The sequence below is a fragment of the Electrona antarctica genome (assembly GCF_951216825.1).
Source record: "Electrona antarctica genome assembly, chromosome: 9".
Lineage (NCBI taxonomy): Eukaryota > Metazoa > Chordata > Actinopteri > Myctophiformes > Myctophidae > Electrona > Electrona antarctica.
Window position 1 is genome coordinate 16,630,270 of NC_136790.1, and position 18,589 is coordinate 16,648,858.

The 18,589-nt window shown below is 44.4% G+C and overlaps 2 protein-coding genes across 3 annotated transcripts in view; both read left to right on the top strand.

The window, feature by feature from the left end:
• Positions 1-1,824: 1,824 nt before the first annotated feature.
• LOC306930289 (DDB1- and CUL4-associated factor 1-like) overlaps positions 1,825-18,589 on the top strand; it is a 37,111-nt gene continuing 20,346 nt past the window's right edge. Inside the window, exons 1-9 of one of the 2 annotated variants that reach the window (XM_079511163.1) lie at positions 1,825-2,038; positions 4,604-4,758; positions 5,554-5,630; positions 6,239-6,298; positions 6,957-7,030; positions 8,087-8,200; positions 9,987-10,124; positions 10,228-10,857; positions 12,138-12,239. In XM_079511163.1, the coding sequence (XP_079367289.1) occupies positions 4,610-4,758; positions 5,554-5,630; positions 6,239-6,298; positions 6,957-7,030; positions 8,087-8,200; positions 9,987-10,124; positions 10,228-10,857; positions 12,138-12,239 (1,344 nt within the window). In that variant the 5' untranslated portion in view covers positions 1,825-2,038; positions 4,604-4,609. The remainder of the gene's footprint in view (positions 2,039-4,603; positions 4,759-5,553; positions 5,631-6,238; positions 6,299-6,956; positions 7,031-8,086; positions 8,201-9,986; positions 10,125-10,227; positions 10,858-12,137; positions 12,240-18,589) is intronic. The other variant, XM_079511164.1, reaches the window with a different exon arrangement.
• Positions 15,880-17,145, top strand: LOC306929222 (phosphatidylcholine:ceramide cholinephosphotransferase 2-like; the record flags this gene model as incomplete). Its single annotated transcript, XM_079509663.1, has 1 exon — positions 15,880-17,145. One exon carries the CDS (start codon positions 15,880-15,882, stop codon positions 17,143-17,145), a length of 1,266 nt encoding a protein of 421 aa, XP_079365789.1.

Sequence of the window (18,589 nt, forward strand, 5' to 3'; positions counted from 1 at the left end):
TAGCCTGGCTAATAAGCCAGACTCAAATCACACTGTCGTGTGGTATTTGAGTCTGGAGATTCTGGAGATGCTGTGTATGGATCTTGTTTCCCGGGGGGCGGGTTCAAACATTTTCTCTTTGACGCAATTGGTCAGAGCTACTGTCAGTCAAAGGTCTCAAGCATTGAACGTCACTGTACCAAAGCCCGCCCATATTGCATACCGTGTCCCGATTGGCCACACCAGTTCTCTGGTGTAGGAAATGGGCGTACAATTGAGCCTCTCCAGACCGTAATCCGCCGGCAGGCAATTCTTTTTGCCAACGGCTGATTCGGTCTGGCTTCTCCAGAGCAACATTAGTGACTTCCTCCTGGGGGATTCCGAGACGTTCCAAGGCCAGTGAGTCGATGTATTTCCTCCAACTGCGCCTTGGTCTGCCCCGGGGTCTCCTCCCAGTGGGACGTGCGTCGAGGACCTCCCTAGGGAGGCGCGGGCGCCCGAGAGGCATCCTAACCAGATGCCCGAACCACCTCAGCTGACTCCTTTCCAGGCGAAGGAGCAGCGGTTCTACTCCGAGTCTCTCTCGTGTGACTGAACTTCTCACCCTATCTCTAAGGGAGATGCCAGCCACCCGTCGAAGAAAACTCATTTCGGCCGCTTGTATTCGCGACCTTATTATTTCGGTCATGACCCACACAATCACACATTTCCATTAATATAATCTGTCAATACCAAAATGTAAAAATAATAAAACTATGATGACACTTGGCTAAAACAACCACATATTGTAACGGTAGCGGAACCCGGGACGATGAAACCGTGTGAAATGAGGGGGGCTCTTAGTTCATGTTTTAGGTTGTTATCAGAGAAAGTAAAAGATGAGTGTTACATTTCTTTTTTCATGTGCTGCTTTCTTTCGTTTTTAGGGATTTTAGCTGTTTTGGACAGGGAGGGAAAATAAATAGAAAAAATTACAACATTTTCTAGCTTTTCTAGCTTTTTAAATTATTATTTACTATAGTCCTACTAGACCACATTAATTACATCTGGCCACAAAAGATCACGAGATCTACTGAATGTGTCAAACTGACATATTTTATTGAGCCTGACACACAGTGGCTTCCCCCCAGTAGGCCTCCTTCACATTCAGTAGATCCTGTGATCCTCTGTGGACGAATGTAATTTCCTGGGGTCTAATAGGACGATAGTAAATAATAAAAAAGGAAATCGCCATAATATATATTTTTTAAATACATATTTTTCCCCATGCTCGAATGCCCTGTCAAAAACAGCTAAAATCCCTAAAACGAAAGAAAGCAGAAAATGAAGAAAAATTAACACTCATCTTTTACTTTCTCTAATAACAACCTAAAACATGAACCTTGGTTGTCCTTTAACCCAGGATATAACATTGATTAACTTTCCCATCATGGGTATATGTCTACTATACGTGTGTGTGTAACACCCGGAATTTGGGAATCGAACCCGGGTCTCCCGCGTGGAAAGCCAACATCTTAACCACAGGCTGAGTGTGTGTAGAGTGCTACATGTGATCAGATGTGTGTGTGTGTGTGTGTGTGTGTGTGTGTGTGTGTGTGTGTGTGTGTGTGTGTGTGTGTGTGTGTGTGTGTGTGTGTGTGTGTGTGTGTGTGTGTGTGTGTGTGTGTGTGTGTGTGTGTGTGTGTGTGTGTGTGTGTGTGTGTGTGTGTGTGTGTGTGTGTGTGTGTGTGTGAGAGAGAGAGAGAGACTTCGACAGAGAGATATGTAGTCCGCTCGGGACTAACTACAAATCCCATAATTACGCCAGCCGTACACGTCATCGAACGCGGACTGCCTGCCTGACAGTGAGTGACGTCACGCTCCGTCGCCGGGGCCGCCGTGTTGAAGAAGTTTTGAAAACAGACGTGAAACTTTTAGCACTTTGCATCGCAGCACGCATTCTGTCCGCATTGTTGCGCGTTCGTCTTTACGCCCAGCGGCCTCGTAGACAACCACGGTGTGTGTGAACGCGCAGTCCACGTCCGACGCAACCTGACGGAGCCACAGAACCGGCTGGACGGTAAGATAAGACAGCGGTTTGTTTTCACATGAGGACGGACAACATGCTGGCTCTCCTCATCATCATACCTGCTGTCATGTCCTCCTCACTAACTCATGATGTTGATACAAAAAAACGCAACGATATTCATGGATATGCAGAGCGGGACATTTTATTTTAAGTTGAACACAATCCCACGTGAACACGAGACTGAACCAGAAAGGAAAGTCATGTTAATAAAACAAAACGGACGTCGAGCTAACTTAACGTTAGCCGGGGCTAGCTACTCATCTCTGTCAGCTGTTACACGGACATTGGTGACCTATCGTAATGTGTCACCGTGACGTGTGTGTTCTCCCTTTTCCTTCTATTTTATTATATTATATTTAATGCATTTTATGCGGGGAATTAGTATTAAGTATAATACATCTCCGCATCATGTCAACGAAACTAGCACACGTTTCAGGGTGGCAACTGGTTATTTATAATGCTGATGAAATTGCTATAATAAAATAATAGATGATGAAATTGATAATTCCATGACATTGTCAGACATTTGTAAGTAACGTGTCATAACTCGAAAACGAATCACCACCATCTCACTAAAAAAAATGTTAATGTGACTTAACTTACATAAACAAGTTAACAACCTCAGATATAAATAAATAAATAACGGCCCAAATCTTTTCACAGCACACAGTGTGTGACCTGTGTGGCGTCGCAGGCTTCAATGGGTCACCCGTTTCGGTGTAAGTAGGCTGATTGCCATTGGAGCAGCTGAGTAGCTTAGCTCACAGAGAGCACACACTGTACTGACTGTGCAGAGTTGATGAACGTTAACTGTCATGGCCACCTGTTGGAAGTTCTTCTAATCTAGGGGTCGAACAATAACTGTTTAATATGGCCTCATATTGACCTGTTCTGTTCTTTGACTATATAGAAGTGTCTATTTGTACGTCTCTAAATGTTTTGATGAATTGAACAAGGTGGACCCTCTTGTAAACAAGTGTAATGCTTAATTGGGTCGTCCACTCACAGTTAACAGTCTTTGTATTGAGTTTGTGCTTGAAATGTAGTACTGTTATTCTGCAAACTGTTAATAAATATTTAAATCAATCAATCAAAATCGAGGAGACCAATACATATAGCCTATATTGGTTGTGGCCAATGTTCAAGACGAATATGAAAAAGTATGTTTTGAAATGTGTGATTTACAGTAACAAACTACTACATCACAAAAATTCTTCTATATTATGTTTGATGAAAAACATGTATTATAAATAATTTTGTGATAAAGGTCATACAAAAACTTGAACAAACTCAATGGACATTTTAAATGGAATGAATTACTAAATCGCTCCCAAAAGTGAGCGAGTGGTCGAGATTTTAGGTATTGGAATTTGGCTTAAAGGGACACTTCACCACTTTTGCAACCACATCTTATTTTAATGATGATCTGGTTACAAAAGGGGTGAATTGTCCCTTTAAGAAAAAGACTAAACGGGAATGGGAGAGAGACTGAAATTATATTATCAATGATTTTTGTAACTTTAGTATGCTATTTGTTTATGACATCTGAGTGGGTTACACAGCTGTAGCATCCTCTTTCTTTCTCGGAAAAACAGCCCTTATGCGATACGTATCACGATACATGGTTGACGATACGATACATGAACGTTATTGGTTCATTATGGCGATATGATTCAATGATTTGAAATCGATACAGTAACTAAATGTATTTAAAATGCATTGATATTATTTTAAACTATTAAAGTAACCCCTCTTTTTCGTGTGTGTGTGTGTGTGTGTGTGTGTGTGTGTGTGTGTGTGTGTGTGTGTGTGTGTGTGTGTGTGTGTGTGTGTGTGTGTGTGTGTGTGTGTGTGTGTGTGTGTGTGTGTGTGTGTGTGTGTGTGTGTGTGTGTGTGTGTGTGTGTGTGTGTGTGTGTGTGTGTGTGTGTGTGTGTGTGTGTGTGTGTGTGTGTGTGGTGCTTTGGCATGGGGAGTCAGATCAACATATGGAATTAATTCTGTACTGGCCATATATGGAGCGTGTCTTGAGTGTACAGGGTTTGATGAGGTCAGATCAACATATGGACTGTGAGAACAGGAAGGACGGGTGGGGTAGAATCAACATATGGACTGTGAGAACAGGTCAGCTCCATAAAAGGAGATCTCTAAGGGTTTGAGGTCAGTTATGATCCAGTCTTCATGTAAGGGTATCCAGGATTAGAGAGGTCAGTGTTATGATCTTCATATATGGAGATGGCCATATATGGTGGCGAGGCGTGATATCACGAGGCGTGACCATATATGGAGGCGTGTTGTCCCGAGGTGTGATGTCACGAGGCGTGACCATATATAGAGGCGTGGGGTGACTAACGGATGGGAGATGCAGGTTAATTTCATTCATAGTAAATTAAGCAAAAAACGACCTACGGTCGCAATAAAAAATGCTATATTCCCTTGTTTATCATCTCCCCTTTTCCGTTCCTCATCTTTGGTCTTTTATGTCCAATTCGCTCATCTACTTTGCTTCTGTGCTCTTTACTCTGTATGTCAACCCTCTCCATTCTGCCGTCTCCCAGGGAGCGATGGCTTCCCCCGCAGCGGCTGTGCCATCAGCGGGCAGCGAAAAACCTACCGTTCCCGTTGACGCCAAGGCAGAGCTAACCATCCTGCTGGAACAATGGGTACAGAAGCAGCAGGCCACAACAGAGGAGCTGGTCTCCATCCTTACCAAGTGGGTCTAAATTTGATTTCAAAAGTAAGATTCTATAGAGCGTCGCAGTCCTGCCCCCTTTCATGACGACACCAGGCCCAGGAAATAATTCCCAATGCATTTTCCCCATAGACATTTCAAAAAGTATTTATTTAAAGACCTTATACGCGTCGTACAAAACCAACTCGAGTTGTGACAAATCATGACAACAAACACAATATTTTGGACCAAACAAATAATTACAAAGAAGAAAAACAACAACAGTGTTTTTTCTTCTTTCTAATTAATTGTTTGGCCCAAAACATTGTGTTTATTGTCATGATGTGTCACAACTCGAGTTGGCTTTGTCCACAGCGTAAACGTCTTTAAATAACTACTTTTTGAAAAGTCTGAGGAAAATGAACGGGGAATTCTTTTCCAGGTCTCTCGAGGGGGCGCGACTGCGACGCTCTATAGAGCAGTAACTCCCAAACCTGGTTGTATTTTCTTAGAAAGAAACTAGGAGTTTAAAAAAACCCTGCATAATTCTATTCTCTTTTAAAGTATTGATTCTGGAATTTGTAATTCCGTTGCTCCTACGATGACAAAGTTATTGAATGGGAATTTGTTAAAAATAGTCTAATGACTGCCTCTCTATTTAATTATTGAGGATTGAGCAGATTAGACTCTTATCATAAGAGTTGTAAATTGTCTGCATAAATGACAAAACAAAAGTATCAGGATGTTATCTGAAAGCCCTGAACTGACATGTGACAGAAATATTTTGCTTGTGAACTTGTGTTTGTGATGACTTCCCGTCATTTGTTCATGTGTTAGGACGTCTGAGCTGATTGAGAGAGAGACTGAGCATTACCACCGAGCAGACCCTGACCCATTCGATGACCGACATCCTGGTAAATATAATCCACTACAAACCCTTCTTTGACTGTGTGCTTAATTTAACCCATTTTGAACTGAGCTCGATTGAAAAAATGGCTTCTAAATCTTAATTCTTTTCTGAAAAACCTATGTTTCTATGTGGTGCTCAACCTTTTTCATGTCAAGGACCCCCAGAATTATCTCTATTGGGCCACGAACCCCCGTCTCAAAATATGTAGTTCCAGGGACCCCCCTGAAGCAAATATTTTAGTTACAAATGTTCGCTCTGAAATATATATTCAATGATTTGCGCCACATTTTAACGATTTTTCAAAAATAGCAGATCTACAAGCTCATAGTGCGCGGCACGCACTATGAGCTTGTAGATCTGCTATATGAAATGGCTATATGAAATAGCAGATCTGTAGATCTGCTATTTCAATAGCTAAAGTATAACATAACGCTTAAAACACCAAAAGGGGTTCCCGTTCAGAATGGGTTAAGGCACGACGTGGGAGAATATATCAAATGTGTGCTTTAGGAAGGCAATCGTGCATAGATAACCAATGACATTTGTTGGAGATCAGACACTAGGGAATTGTTTTGTTAAATTAAAATGAGAAGTCTGTGTCTTGATACCCAGGTTGGATGGTACCCCAGGAGTTAAGGTATCGGTTTGCCAAGACCGATGAGAGAAAAACCAGTTGAGTACATAGTGTATATGGAATCAAGCTATGCTGCAATTTGGTTCCTGTGTACCGTTTAACCCATTTTGGGCGGGAACCCCTTTTGGTGTTTAAAGCATTCTGTTATACTTTAGCTATTGAAAAATAGCAGATCTACAAGCTCATAGCGCGCCACCGAGTGGCGCGCTACGAGCTTGTAGGTCTGCTATTTTTGAAAAACCGTAAAAATGCAGCACAAATCTTTGAATAGCTATATATTCTTTCAGAGCGACCGTTTTTTTTTATTTTGACGTCAGGCCTAAATGGGTTAAAAGAAATGAAACTCTGGGTGCTTCCAGTCATTTTGGAACCTTCACTCCACTTCCACACTCTTGTGTTTCTTGAGTGAATTCACAAGAACCATTCTTGTTTAAATTTATAGCTGCAATACGGTAGTTAACCGAGACATACATTTAAGGCTATAAATGTCTAGCTTAGATTCCATTCCACTCTGGCAGCCACCGATTTGTCTGGTTTCTCAGGCTAGTAAATGTCAGTGTATGCTGGTGACTTTCTGTGTGTGTGTGATGAGCACGGAATGTGTTTGTAGCACGCAATGTGACGATTTGATTGGCTGAGTACCGAATGTGATGTATGATGATAATCACACATTACATGTGTGATTTTTCTTTTTAGGGCGAGCGGACCCAGATTGCATGCTGGGACAAATCCTGAAGATGATCTTCAAGAACGATGACTTCACCAACGCAGTGAGTTGGTGCCTTTTTGTTGTTTTTACAGAACCAAACGCCAGCAGCACTCCCACCACAACGACCAGTAACACAAGACAAGACCTCATTCAGCACTTCTTCAGTCAGGAATGAGAGGAAAATGTATCGTTTGTACTAGGGATGTTTTTTCGCATCAGATCCCGAATCCAGACCCACAGGAATGCACCCAGGGTGCCGTTGAGCCGCCCCGCGTCCGAAACGGTTGAGAAATGACAGTTACCGTGTGGGGGTCCCTCTACTGTACCCTCCACTGTACTGTACTGTCACTGTACTGTACTGGCACACCCGAAATCACCATATATACAGTTAACCCATTCAGGCCTGACGTCGAAATTAAAAAAAATCTTCTAAATCCTCCTTCTGAAATAAATATTTTCACGATTTCTCAAAAATATGAGCTTGTAGATCTGCTATTTTTCAATAGCTAAATTACAACATAATGTTTAAAACACCAATTTCTGTGTTAGCCGATACCGAATACCGATACCAGTGTCATGATCTCCTGTTGTGTTTATAGCAATATAGCTATATATCTCGTGTTGTGTTTACAGCAGACTCCTCACTCAAATGTGCACTTGCAGTTTGGGCAACTCCAAAGCAAACTCCACATGTCCTAACATTTTATTTACCTGCCATAGTGTCAACCCCTGTGTCGGATCTGTGGTTAGACTGGCATATTCACCGATACCGATATGACCCGATATGACAAATAAGGGCCGATCAGATACTTCTCCCGATACCGATACAGTATCTGGACATCTCTAGTTTGTACATATTGATAGAATGGACTCCATATTGTCCCACATGTTTGTTCTAAGAAAATACTGGATATCTCTCATCCAATGAATATGAGGGGGAGAGAAGGGTGATTTCCAATTAATTATGAGCCAATACGGTGACAAAAGCCAGAGCAGCCTTTTTTTTTTGCAATTTAGGGAGGGAAGGGAAAAGCCCTTACAATGCACCACCAACAGCACATGGTTCCACCATACAGCTGTGTCATTGACTGGTGTTCTGTCCTGTGTGCCCCTCCAGCTGCTGAACAGCTACATCATGACCAGCAGAGAGCTAGAGCTCAACACGGCGGCCTGTCGTCTGCTGCAGAACATCATGCCTGGCCTGGAGAGTGGCGTGGTCTTCCAGGAGAAGGTAGGACTCCATTTACTACACACACATTCTAACATCATGCCTGGTCTGGAGAGTGGTGTGGTCTTCCAGGAGAAGGTAGGACTCCATTTACTACACACACATTCTAACATCATGCCTGGTCTGGAGAGTGGCGTGGTGTTCCAGGAGAAGGTAGGACTCCATTTACTACACACACATTCTAACATCATGCCTGGTCTGGAGAGTGGCGTGGTGTTCCAGGAGAAGGTAGGACTCCATTTACTACACACACATTCTAACATCATGCCTGGTCTGGAGAGTGGCGTGGTCTTCCAGGAGAAGGTAGGACTCCATTTACTACACACACATTCTAACAACATGCCTGGTCTGGAGAGTGGTGTGGTGTTCCAGGAGAAGGTAGGACTCCATTTACTACACACACATTCTAACATCATGCCTGGTCTGGAGAGTGGTGTGGTGTTCCAGGAGAAGGTAGGACTCAGTTTTACTGTTAAGGCCCTTTCAAACGGGCAGTGATTTAACACGCTTGTAATTCATTTTCAATGAGACCTGCATTTTTTTCGAGGGGCAACATCGCAAGCGAGTCGAGGGGCAACATCGAGGGGCAACATCGCAAGCGTATTTACGTGGCCGCGGTCCTGTGAAATTGTCGTGCCGCGCGTGCTCGTTTCGTGCACTTGACTCGCCAGACCTGGATTCTGGTTAGCTTTTTTTTACGCTTGTGTCGCGGCCCTCTTGAGCAGACCTGGAGCAGACCCGTCGTTGATCCAGGCCCGTTTTGAAAGGACCTTTACTGTAACTGATAATAATCAGAGTAAGCATTTGAAAAAGGCTCATTCATAGTCTGGATTTTCGGTGGTGAGGTGACCACCGTTCCGGTGGTGAGCTGACCACCGGAGCTGAAATAACGTTGAGCGGTGGTGAGTAAAAACAGAGAAGGGCTGGGGCGGTGGTGGTGGTTTGCTCTTCACCGTGGCTTGTGACGTCATGTTGTAGTTCGGTGGTCACCTCACCACCGAAAATCCAGACTATGAATAACGCTTGAACCTCCTCAGGGTAGAGTCACGATTACACATTTAAGTTGACGATTAATTGTCTTGTCACACAAATAATTGCGATTTACGATTTAAAGCTGCTATAAGCAATAATATGTCAAAAGTCTCTGTGACACATCTAGGGGCCACAATCTGCATTCAAAGATGTTCCTAGAAGCTTTGTCATTGGTCAGAAAAAACCCGGTCACAATGACTAACCAATCAGGAAGTAGACAGGAGCGTTCTACTCATTGCTGGCTGTCTGAATACAAAAAAAAAAGGTCATTAAAATGTTGACATTATTATTGCTTATAGCAGCTTTAATTGTCGTTTATTTAATTTTTTTGTGTTGAACATTGGAACGCTACAATTTGTATTTCTGTTTGCCTTTTAGGCTTCGTAATCACAAATTGCACAGGGCAGATCTTTCAAAAGAAATGACAAAATAGCAGAAATAATTGATCTACGAGCTTAGCTTACAACATGTGTTGTAGTCTTTGTTGTTCTAGCTGCGTGTATGCACACTCACAGCGTTAGTTGAATTATCGTTTCAAAATATTTCGCAGAAGCCATGCCCACTAAATCATTTGTTTTTTACTATTGTTTTACAAACTATTTCACATTTTGTCCCCAAAGTCTGCAAATATTCGAGGCTCCGAGTCCCACCCCTAATTATTATTATACTGTAGTCAGAGTTTCTCTTCTGTGTGTGTGCACGCACCGGCTCTGTTAATAAATATTGAGGCGATCTTTGACTTTGTGTGCGTCCGCAGGAGGGTCTGGTGGAGAGGCTGATCAGCTGGGCTCAGGAAGCAAAGCGACCATTGTGTGTGTACGCAACCGGCCTGTTAGCCAGAGCCATGAGCAGCCAGGAGATAGCCGCCAACTACAGGAATGAGAACTCTCAGCTGGTCAGTTATATGACACAGACACACACACACACACACACACACACACACACACACACACGGTATTGTGAGAACACTGAAGTAATTTCACCCTGTCATACCTCAGGTACCTATAATGATCCGTCGTCTGTGCGAGCTGCAGTCCCTAGAAGCCAAAATCCACTTCAGTCCCAGGGGGACCCAGGATCCCTGCACATCCGCATGTGACGGCAGGTCCCACACGTTACAAAACTCTGCCACGGCCACAGAGAAAGAGGAAGAGGAGGCAGAGGAGATGGAGGATGGGAGGGAAAGAGACGGCGAGACCAGCAGGTCGGAGCCGTCGTCCAAACGCTTTTTCCTCGGCTCTGCTCAGAAGAACGCCGGCATCGGCGGAAGTTCCGGTCTGGTCCGACCCCTCCCTCCCCTTTGTTACCAAGCCGGCGGTCCCTGGGAGACGGAGGGGAGGCCAAGTGGAGGTGGAGCTGTCGGAGGCAGGAGAAAACCGCTGCGGGAGAACGGCCGGAAGGCCAAACAGAAGCTGGATTTCGCTCCCTCCTCCTCGTCGGCTATGGAAGACACCGGGCTCGAGAGACGAGTCGCCACAGGCGGCGAGCCAGCCAGTGGCACCTCCTGGTCGGAGGTGAGCTCCATCTCCATGATAATTGGCGCCGACTACTGCCTGTCACCACTGAGCTCCGCGATGGAGCAGAGGCTGATCCTCCAGTACCTGACACCACTGGGAGACTACCAAGAGGTGAGAGTTCTTGTTTTCAAATCATGTCTTTAAATGTTTTGTTGTACACGGGTTGAGGCCTCGTATAAGCCCTTTGGGCTTCTTGCCTCCTAGAACTTTCCTTTTTATATTCTACGTATTTCCCTTTTTGTATTGTTTTTATATTGTGCTAAAGAAAAATAGAAAGGGGGGAAAAAAAGAGTCATAACATGTAACTAATGTTGCACATTCACTATTGACAGCAATGGCTGCATTTTTAGTCCAATATTCCACTTAACACGAGCATGAACCAGTATCGGTCAGAACCAAATGACGACAATGACCACGGAAAAATCAATTGACCATAACTGCCAAGGCAGTCTGAATAAAAGGACCACATTGACCATGGCGGTCACTCGGAATCAGTCGCAGCACGGAAACGCAGCACGGAAATGGAAACTGTAGAAGATCTGTTGAAAATGCAGAGGTGAAGTGAGTTACGTCAGAGCGTAGGCACAGCACAGGAGTAAACGGCACTTTCACATACTTGCGCATCACACACTGTATGTATAACTTGGCCATGCAATTGTGAACGCAAAATGTGAGCAGCCTACAGGGATTGTAATATAGGATTGTCTTGTATATTAGATATTGTGATAATATAATTTTGTTTATAATACTACGGTCTACTAGCTATTCAATTGGATTGTTTGGGATGGTAAGTCAAGGACGGGAACCCCTTTTGGTGTTTTAACTAAGCATTATGTTATACTTTAGCTATTGAAAAATAGCAGATCTACAAGCTCATAGCGCGCCACCGTGTGGCGCGCTACGAGCTTGTAGGTCTGCTATTTTTGAAAAATCGTAAAAATGCGGCACAAATCTTTGAATATAATATTCTTTCAGAGCGAGCGTTTTTATTTCGACGTTCCACTGTCTGTACCCACAGGGGTACTAGTACCTTTGACAACAGCGGTTACATATAAGCTAAATGAGTTACCCCAAGTATAAACGCTAGACTCTCGTACTATAGGTATACAGTGTATATATATATATATATATATATATATTGTATACACACAGGACATTTCTCTTCCCCCGTTGTTTGCGGCTGCACATTTCACGCACATTTGATTTTAGGCAGTTTTGTGATGCTATGGTGAGTGGTGACAATCGTATAAACTATGCGATTCGGCATAATTACTAGAATTTCTACACCTGCACACACAACTGTCACAGAAACCCAGGCCAAAACAGGAAGGCTTATGTTTGTGCTAATATTGTTTCCCCCTCCTGTCTGTCTGTTTCTGTCTGTCTGTCAGCTGCTCGCAGTCTTTATGCAGTTGGACACCAGAGATCTGTTGATGAACTACTTGGACTTCCGGCAGACCAGCGATGTCCAGCTTACCTTTGATGCATTACTGGTAATTCTATTATTATATTACTGCTGCTGCAGCGTGCTTTTAACACCCGCCTTGTCACCATGACCCGCTGCACCACGGGTTATCATAACTACCCTTTGATGGCCGAACCCGCCACGCGTAATCGTTTTATATCAAAATCCACCGGCAGAAGCCAAACGCATACCTCTACTGCGCCCAGGTTGCTAGGCAGGTTGCTATGTCCCTCCTGGCACAAGGCGAAATGCGCGCGCGCACCCCATTGGAATCCACTCATTATGATTTTTTTCCTGCCCGTTTTCTCTGAAAAATACTCCAAAATCCGTCTTTTTGTTAAATCCGCCCGGCGTTCAGATGAGAATAGTGATTTTTTATTATCCCGTTATGGCCAACATACTACCGTTTCACATCGCCAGCTGCTAGACTACAATGTGATTTCGGTTTCGTCTCTGTGAAGCGTGTGACACACACGGCTTGATGTTGATGTGAAGCATGGGGCCGAGGTACCATTAGACCACTAGAGGGCGCAGCTCTCAAAGTGTTAAGCATGAGCAGGAAAGCTGTCAGTCATTCTCTCTGATACACCCAGGGCTCCAGCGTGCGACTTAATAGGTTGCATATGATACTTAATTTGAGTAAAGTGCGAGTTCAAATATAACGAGGTCGCACGGGTGCGACTTGCTGGAAGGATGAGTGGGGGGGGGGGGGGGGGGGGAAACTTCCCGCAGTGCTTGCCCGTTCCATTGATAAAAACATTGGACGTTCGCCTGACGCCCAGTGTTCAAAGAACGATCGTTCACAAAAGCCCACCAATAAGCCCTTCAGACTTGGATGGTCAGAGCGGCGCGATTACATACAAAGTCAATGCAAAGACGAGAATTGCACGACCTGCCGCGGTACAAACTGGACGAACCGAGGCGAATATATATTCAGGTCTGAACGCATCTTATCCAACATAAATTAACTAATCTTTCTCAGCTGTACAATTTAACTGGAGCGCAGCACGCATATCTAACTGGATCATGATCTACACAGACAGCCGACTCCCGACCCAAACACTGAGTGAGGAGGTAAACTTGTTGTTTGATTAAACATGTGCCACGAAAAATAGCTTCCAAAGCTTGTTATGTTTGCACCGAGGAGGTAGCCTATGTGTCCATACATGATGATCGGCCAACAAAAGACATTAATCTCCCTCCCAGTGAGTGAAGAGCACTGATGCCTGATTTATTCTTCGTCGTACAAAGTGTTCCGTGCTGAAAATAGCTGATCTACAAGCTCACAACGTGTCGCGTCCGCGGCGCGTTGTGAGCTTGTAGATCAGCTATTTTCAGCACGCGGAGATATGTAGGCTCTGAGAGCATTCAGAAACTTTTGCCTTCACAATAAATGCATGCAGCTTTCACAAGTTGGCCCATAAAGACAAGGACAATGATTAAGAATTCGGTGGCATTTCACATTGCAAAAGATTTTTTCCAAAATGTAAAAATATTATAATAAGGAATTCATTTGGATAATGGTAATGGAGATATTGTACAAATTGTCACTTTATTAATCCCAAAGGTTTGGACTGCATTTCATTTTCAACTCAAAACCTTAAACTTACTTTCTGTGTGTGGAATATAAATAGGTATTGCCTTTATTGACTGAGTGACTTTGGGTTGGGTTGAAACCATCTACAGTGTTTTGAAGTATAACCAGGTAGGTTGCTGTTTTTTACACAGTGACCTTTGTAGGGGGTTTTATGATTCAAACCTTTAATGGTGGAAACCACTACATAAATAAATGGCGCCCGATGTGGGGGCATGATAAGATCATGTATTAATACCACGCTACAAAGAAAAAAATGGTGCTACCTAATTTGTGGTGGCGCTACCAAATGAAAAGGTAGGTGGCACCAGTGCTACCTGTGAAAAAGTTAGTCTGGAGCCCTGGATACACCTTAACCCATGCAGACTTGAGGACGATTCTACAAATGGCTTCTAAATCAGTTTTCAGAAAAACCCATGTTTCCATATCAGTCGTTCTCAAACATTTTCATGTCAAGGACCCCCAAAAATTATATGTAATTGGCCTCTGACCCCCATCTCAAAATATGTTGTTCCAGGTACCCCCCAGAAGCAAAGATTTGAGTTAAAAATGTTCGCTCTGAAAGAATATATGTTCAAAAAATAGCAGATCTGCTATTTTTCAACAGCCAAAGTATAACCTAATGCTTAAAACACCAAAAATGGGTTCCTGCCCAAAATGGGTTAAGACCAGCCTTTGCACCTGAGTTTGAGAAGGGTCATATTTGAGTTTGTTCCACTTCCTCCCCTTATAACAGCTGTGTCAGGCCTGGGCCGTGGCTCCAGCGGTCCAGGCACCTTGGCCGGTAGTCTGAGTCTGGCAGTGTGCCATGGGTTTGACTCCCAATCCCGACGGCCTATACTGCATGTCACTCTCCCATCTCTCTCTCCCTCATTTCCAGCCTACTGTCTGTCCCTCCTATAAAAAATATAAAATAAAGGCGAAAGCCGCAAAAAAAACATAAAAAAAAAGAATAACAGCTGTGTCAGTGGTAAACGGATGTGTTGATGAGGTAGATAACATTATATTCAGCACTTTTAAAACTTCGGATGACTTTAAAAAAAGACGTTAGCCAAAGCTTTAGACCAATTTGCTTTCGGTTCATTTGAGTGAATTTTGGGGTCTTCAAAATAAAACGGGGAAGAGGGACTACAGACTGGTTTTGTCACGATACTGGATTCCAAACTTTGATACGATTGGGTTCATGGTAGATCACCTGTATCATTTAGTGTGAGAGTCTGGACTCTGGAGTGGACTCTGAAGGGGAGGGGCTGCGCTGTGTGGGTGTGTGTGGGGGGTGTGTGTAGTCCTGTCACTGTGTTGTGTGTGTGCGCTTGGCCGGCACATGTCTCAACCAACGGGAGAGGTACAGTATCGATACACCGATACTATGGAAAAGTCATATTGAACCGTTTTTATTTTTTCAGAATCGATATTTACCGAAAAATCAATATTTTCGACAACACTACTACAGAATGAATCAATGCTGGCTGTAGATGAGTGAACATTCAAGGAAACCTATCCTACACGTCGCGGAGTCTACCTTCATGCTGAATCTGGCTTGCTTTCGGTTTCGTCCCCAGTGACTTGGAAAAGGGGGCTTCATATGTCATTTGTGAGTAAGGCATGACGTCACACATCTGTATAGCCTATATAAGTCTGATGAACCGCTCTATCCAGTCATTCTGCACCAGCCCAACCACTAAGGAGTTCTTTTGACATTGAGGCTGAAGAGAGAGAGAGAGGAAGGACGAACGAACGAGAGTGACCGGTGAGATTTGTTTGGAAGAATATTACCTTCAGCATTTAGCCACCATTATACTGATCCAGAGTAGACCTGTCAAATATCTGGCCAATCACTTCTGTACCTCATCCAGCAGGAGGAGTCGACCATTGGGGGTGTTGTATTGGTCTTGTATGCAGGGCCAGAACAATCGATACAACATAATACACAAAGTGTTTACACCCCGAAACCATTCCCCACATATTGATGGCCGAATACAGCTGGACCACCAACAGCTTCATAATTGGTTCACCGATCCCTACCTGATTGACTGAACAGCAGTGAAAGCATTTCTTGACCAATCCTTCCTTCATGGCGGCATCTGAACTCATCTGTGACTGTGATGACGACACCCGTCTGGAAATCACTGTGATGGCGGCCGAGCCCCCTTCCATCCCACCCCTCCCACATCACCAGGTCGCCACCAGCAGTGGCGCCACCACCAGCTCCAGTTGTTACTGGAGGGAGGAGGTTGGCACTGTCCGGTTTCCCTTGGCAACAGGCAAAGACAACGTCGACGACAGAGAGACTCGCGATAATATCCACCAAGCCAGCCGTCACAGTGACGACGTCACGCTGTCGATCCCAGAGGGACACACCGACCACCCGCTGCCCAACGAGTGGTGGAAGTTCGGCGTGGCCGTCCTCTACGCCCAGCTTAACCTTCTCCTCAGTGGGGTGATCATCACCGCGGTGCACGAGAGGGTCCCCGACAGGTCGGTCGGAGCCCCCCTTCCCGACAAGTTCTTCGACTACTTTGACGCAATCCCCTCTGCGTTCGCCGCCTCCGAGGTTATCGGACTGGTGCTGTGCGTGCTGTGGCTCGTCCAGCTGTTGTCTCTGCAACACAAGTCCATCGTGGGCCGCAGGTTTTTCTTCCTGCTCGGCACCCTGTACATGTACCGCTGCGTCACCATGTACGTCACGACCCTGACGGTTCCCGGGAAGCACATCGTCTGCGCTCCCAAGTTGTACGACGACACCACGGGGAAGCTCTGGAGGACGCTGAAGATCGTCTCTGGGGGAGGCCTGACCATGACGGCGTCGGACACCATGTGCGGCGACTACCTCTACAGCGGACACACGTTGATGCTGACCCTGCTCTACCTCTTCATCAAGGAGTACTCGCCGCCGTCCGTGCGCCGCTGGTACCACTGGCTGTGCTGGTCGCTGAGCGCCACGGGGGTCCTCTGTGTCCTGATGAGTCACCAGCACTACAGTGTGGATGTCGTCGCCGGCTACTACGTCACCAGCAGCTTGTTCTGGTGGTACCACGCCATGGCCAGTACGCACGGCGTGACGCTTCGACAGGCAGGAGGGCCCAACGACTACCTGTCCAAGGTCTGGTGGAACCCTCTGTTCGACTTCCTTGAGAGAAACGTCCGGACAACCGTCCCCGTCGTTTTCTCCTGGGAGAAGAAGGCGCTCTACCCTACAGACACAGATACTGTTCTGCCCGGCCAGCCACTAGACGCGAAATGGTACACAAAGCCTACAAATGGTCTCCTAAATATAGTAGGCATGGTTTGCTTCTCCCCGACCCCCCTGACAACAACACTGTTTCCACACTCAGTTTAGTAGGTGGCGGTAATGCACCATTTAGGTTTGCCAACCGCCATGAAACCCGAAGAAGATGCATTATTAATACATGAATACATATTTGTACAGTATTTGAACAAAAATGAAAACAAAATAAAAAATAAACAAGGCCATTTTACATGTAAATGGCCCTCCTCATTGACCAGGCCTTTTCAAGGAATGAGGCAAATGAAAAGGTGTACTTTTGAAATAGTCATTTTAGTTTCTCGAAGTCCTCCAACCATATAAATTCATGATTTGGATCTATCTTATTAAAAAGTCTCTCCCTAATAGAGTTGTAGAATGGCATTTCTTTTTCAAGTATGCCAGCTCTAATTTGGGCACATAAGGATCGTTTCAAATATGTCCATTCATTTCACGTTATAATATTCACACATTCACATATTATTCTCATCTTAAATAACGGGTCAGAGCCTCCTATGTGTTGTCCGTGAAATTGCAGATGGACAGAGAGAGGCTTCCGGACTCATCTCAAATATCGCAAGAGTTTGTTGCTGGGATAAAGAAATGTCATTAACAAAGTAGATTTTCTCCTGATTTGTCTTGCTAAAAGAAGCCACTTTACTATGAATATCTTGTAAATATTGTGTGCCTTGTGATGATTGGGTCCAGTATTTAGTTCAGTGACCATGGAGTTAAGGAATGCTTCAGAAGCTGTGTTCACGTTCACGCTCCCATTGGAAATGAATAGACTCCAACATTCTTCCCGTCTCCTAATAATGTTACCGCCCACCTCACGCAGATACGGGAAGTAAAGCAAAGTTGGCCTCTCTTGCTAATTCTCCTCTTGGGTATTGGCGTTAATGCTACCGAGCTAAAAGGAGGTCCATACGAGCGCTAGAAAACGCCAATGCGCCCATGCGCGAGGGCCCCTAGCAACCGTGCATAGCAACCAGAGCGATTCAATGAATGGCACACAGCGAGGCAATGTTACAGCGATATTAAACGCCTTATGACGACCCTGCTCGTCACGTGTAATCAGCGCATGGCGCAAAATTAATTAATCATGACGAGTATACCTGTCCTAATGTATCTAATGGGTTAAGAGAGTGCGAAAAACTGCCCTGATATGGATACAGTATGGTCTGTCAACAATGAGTAGTAGCCTATGAATGATTATACAGACTACTAGGCTATATATATATATATCTATTGCACTCAATTGAATGTTAATTGTTCATGGAATCAATTAATGGAAAGAAATCTCAATTGAATACTTTTATTTTATCTTTCCATTTTATATGTAATCAATCGTTCAATTATTAAACGGAAATATAAATCGTGCATATATTCTTATTTAGGCAACAGGATCATTGATTTATGTTCATTCGTAAAATCACTGGAGATAGACAGACTGTCCTTTTGACATTTATGGACAGACTATAGACAAAACCACAGAGGGGTGCCCTCCCTGGGTGCGGCC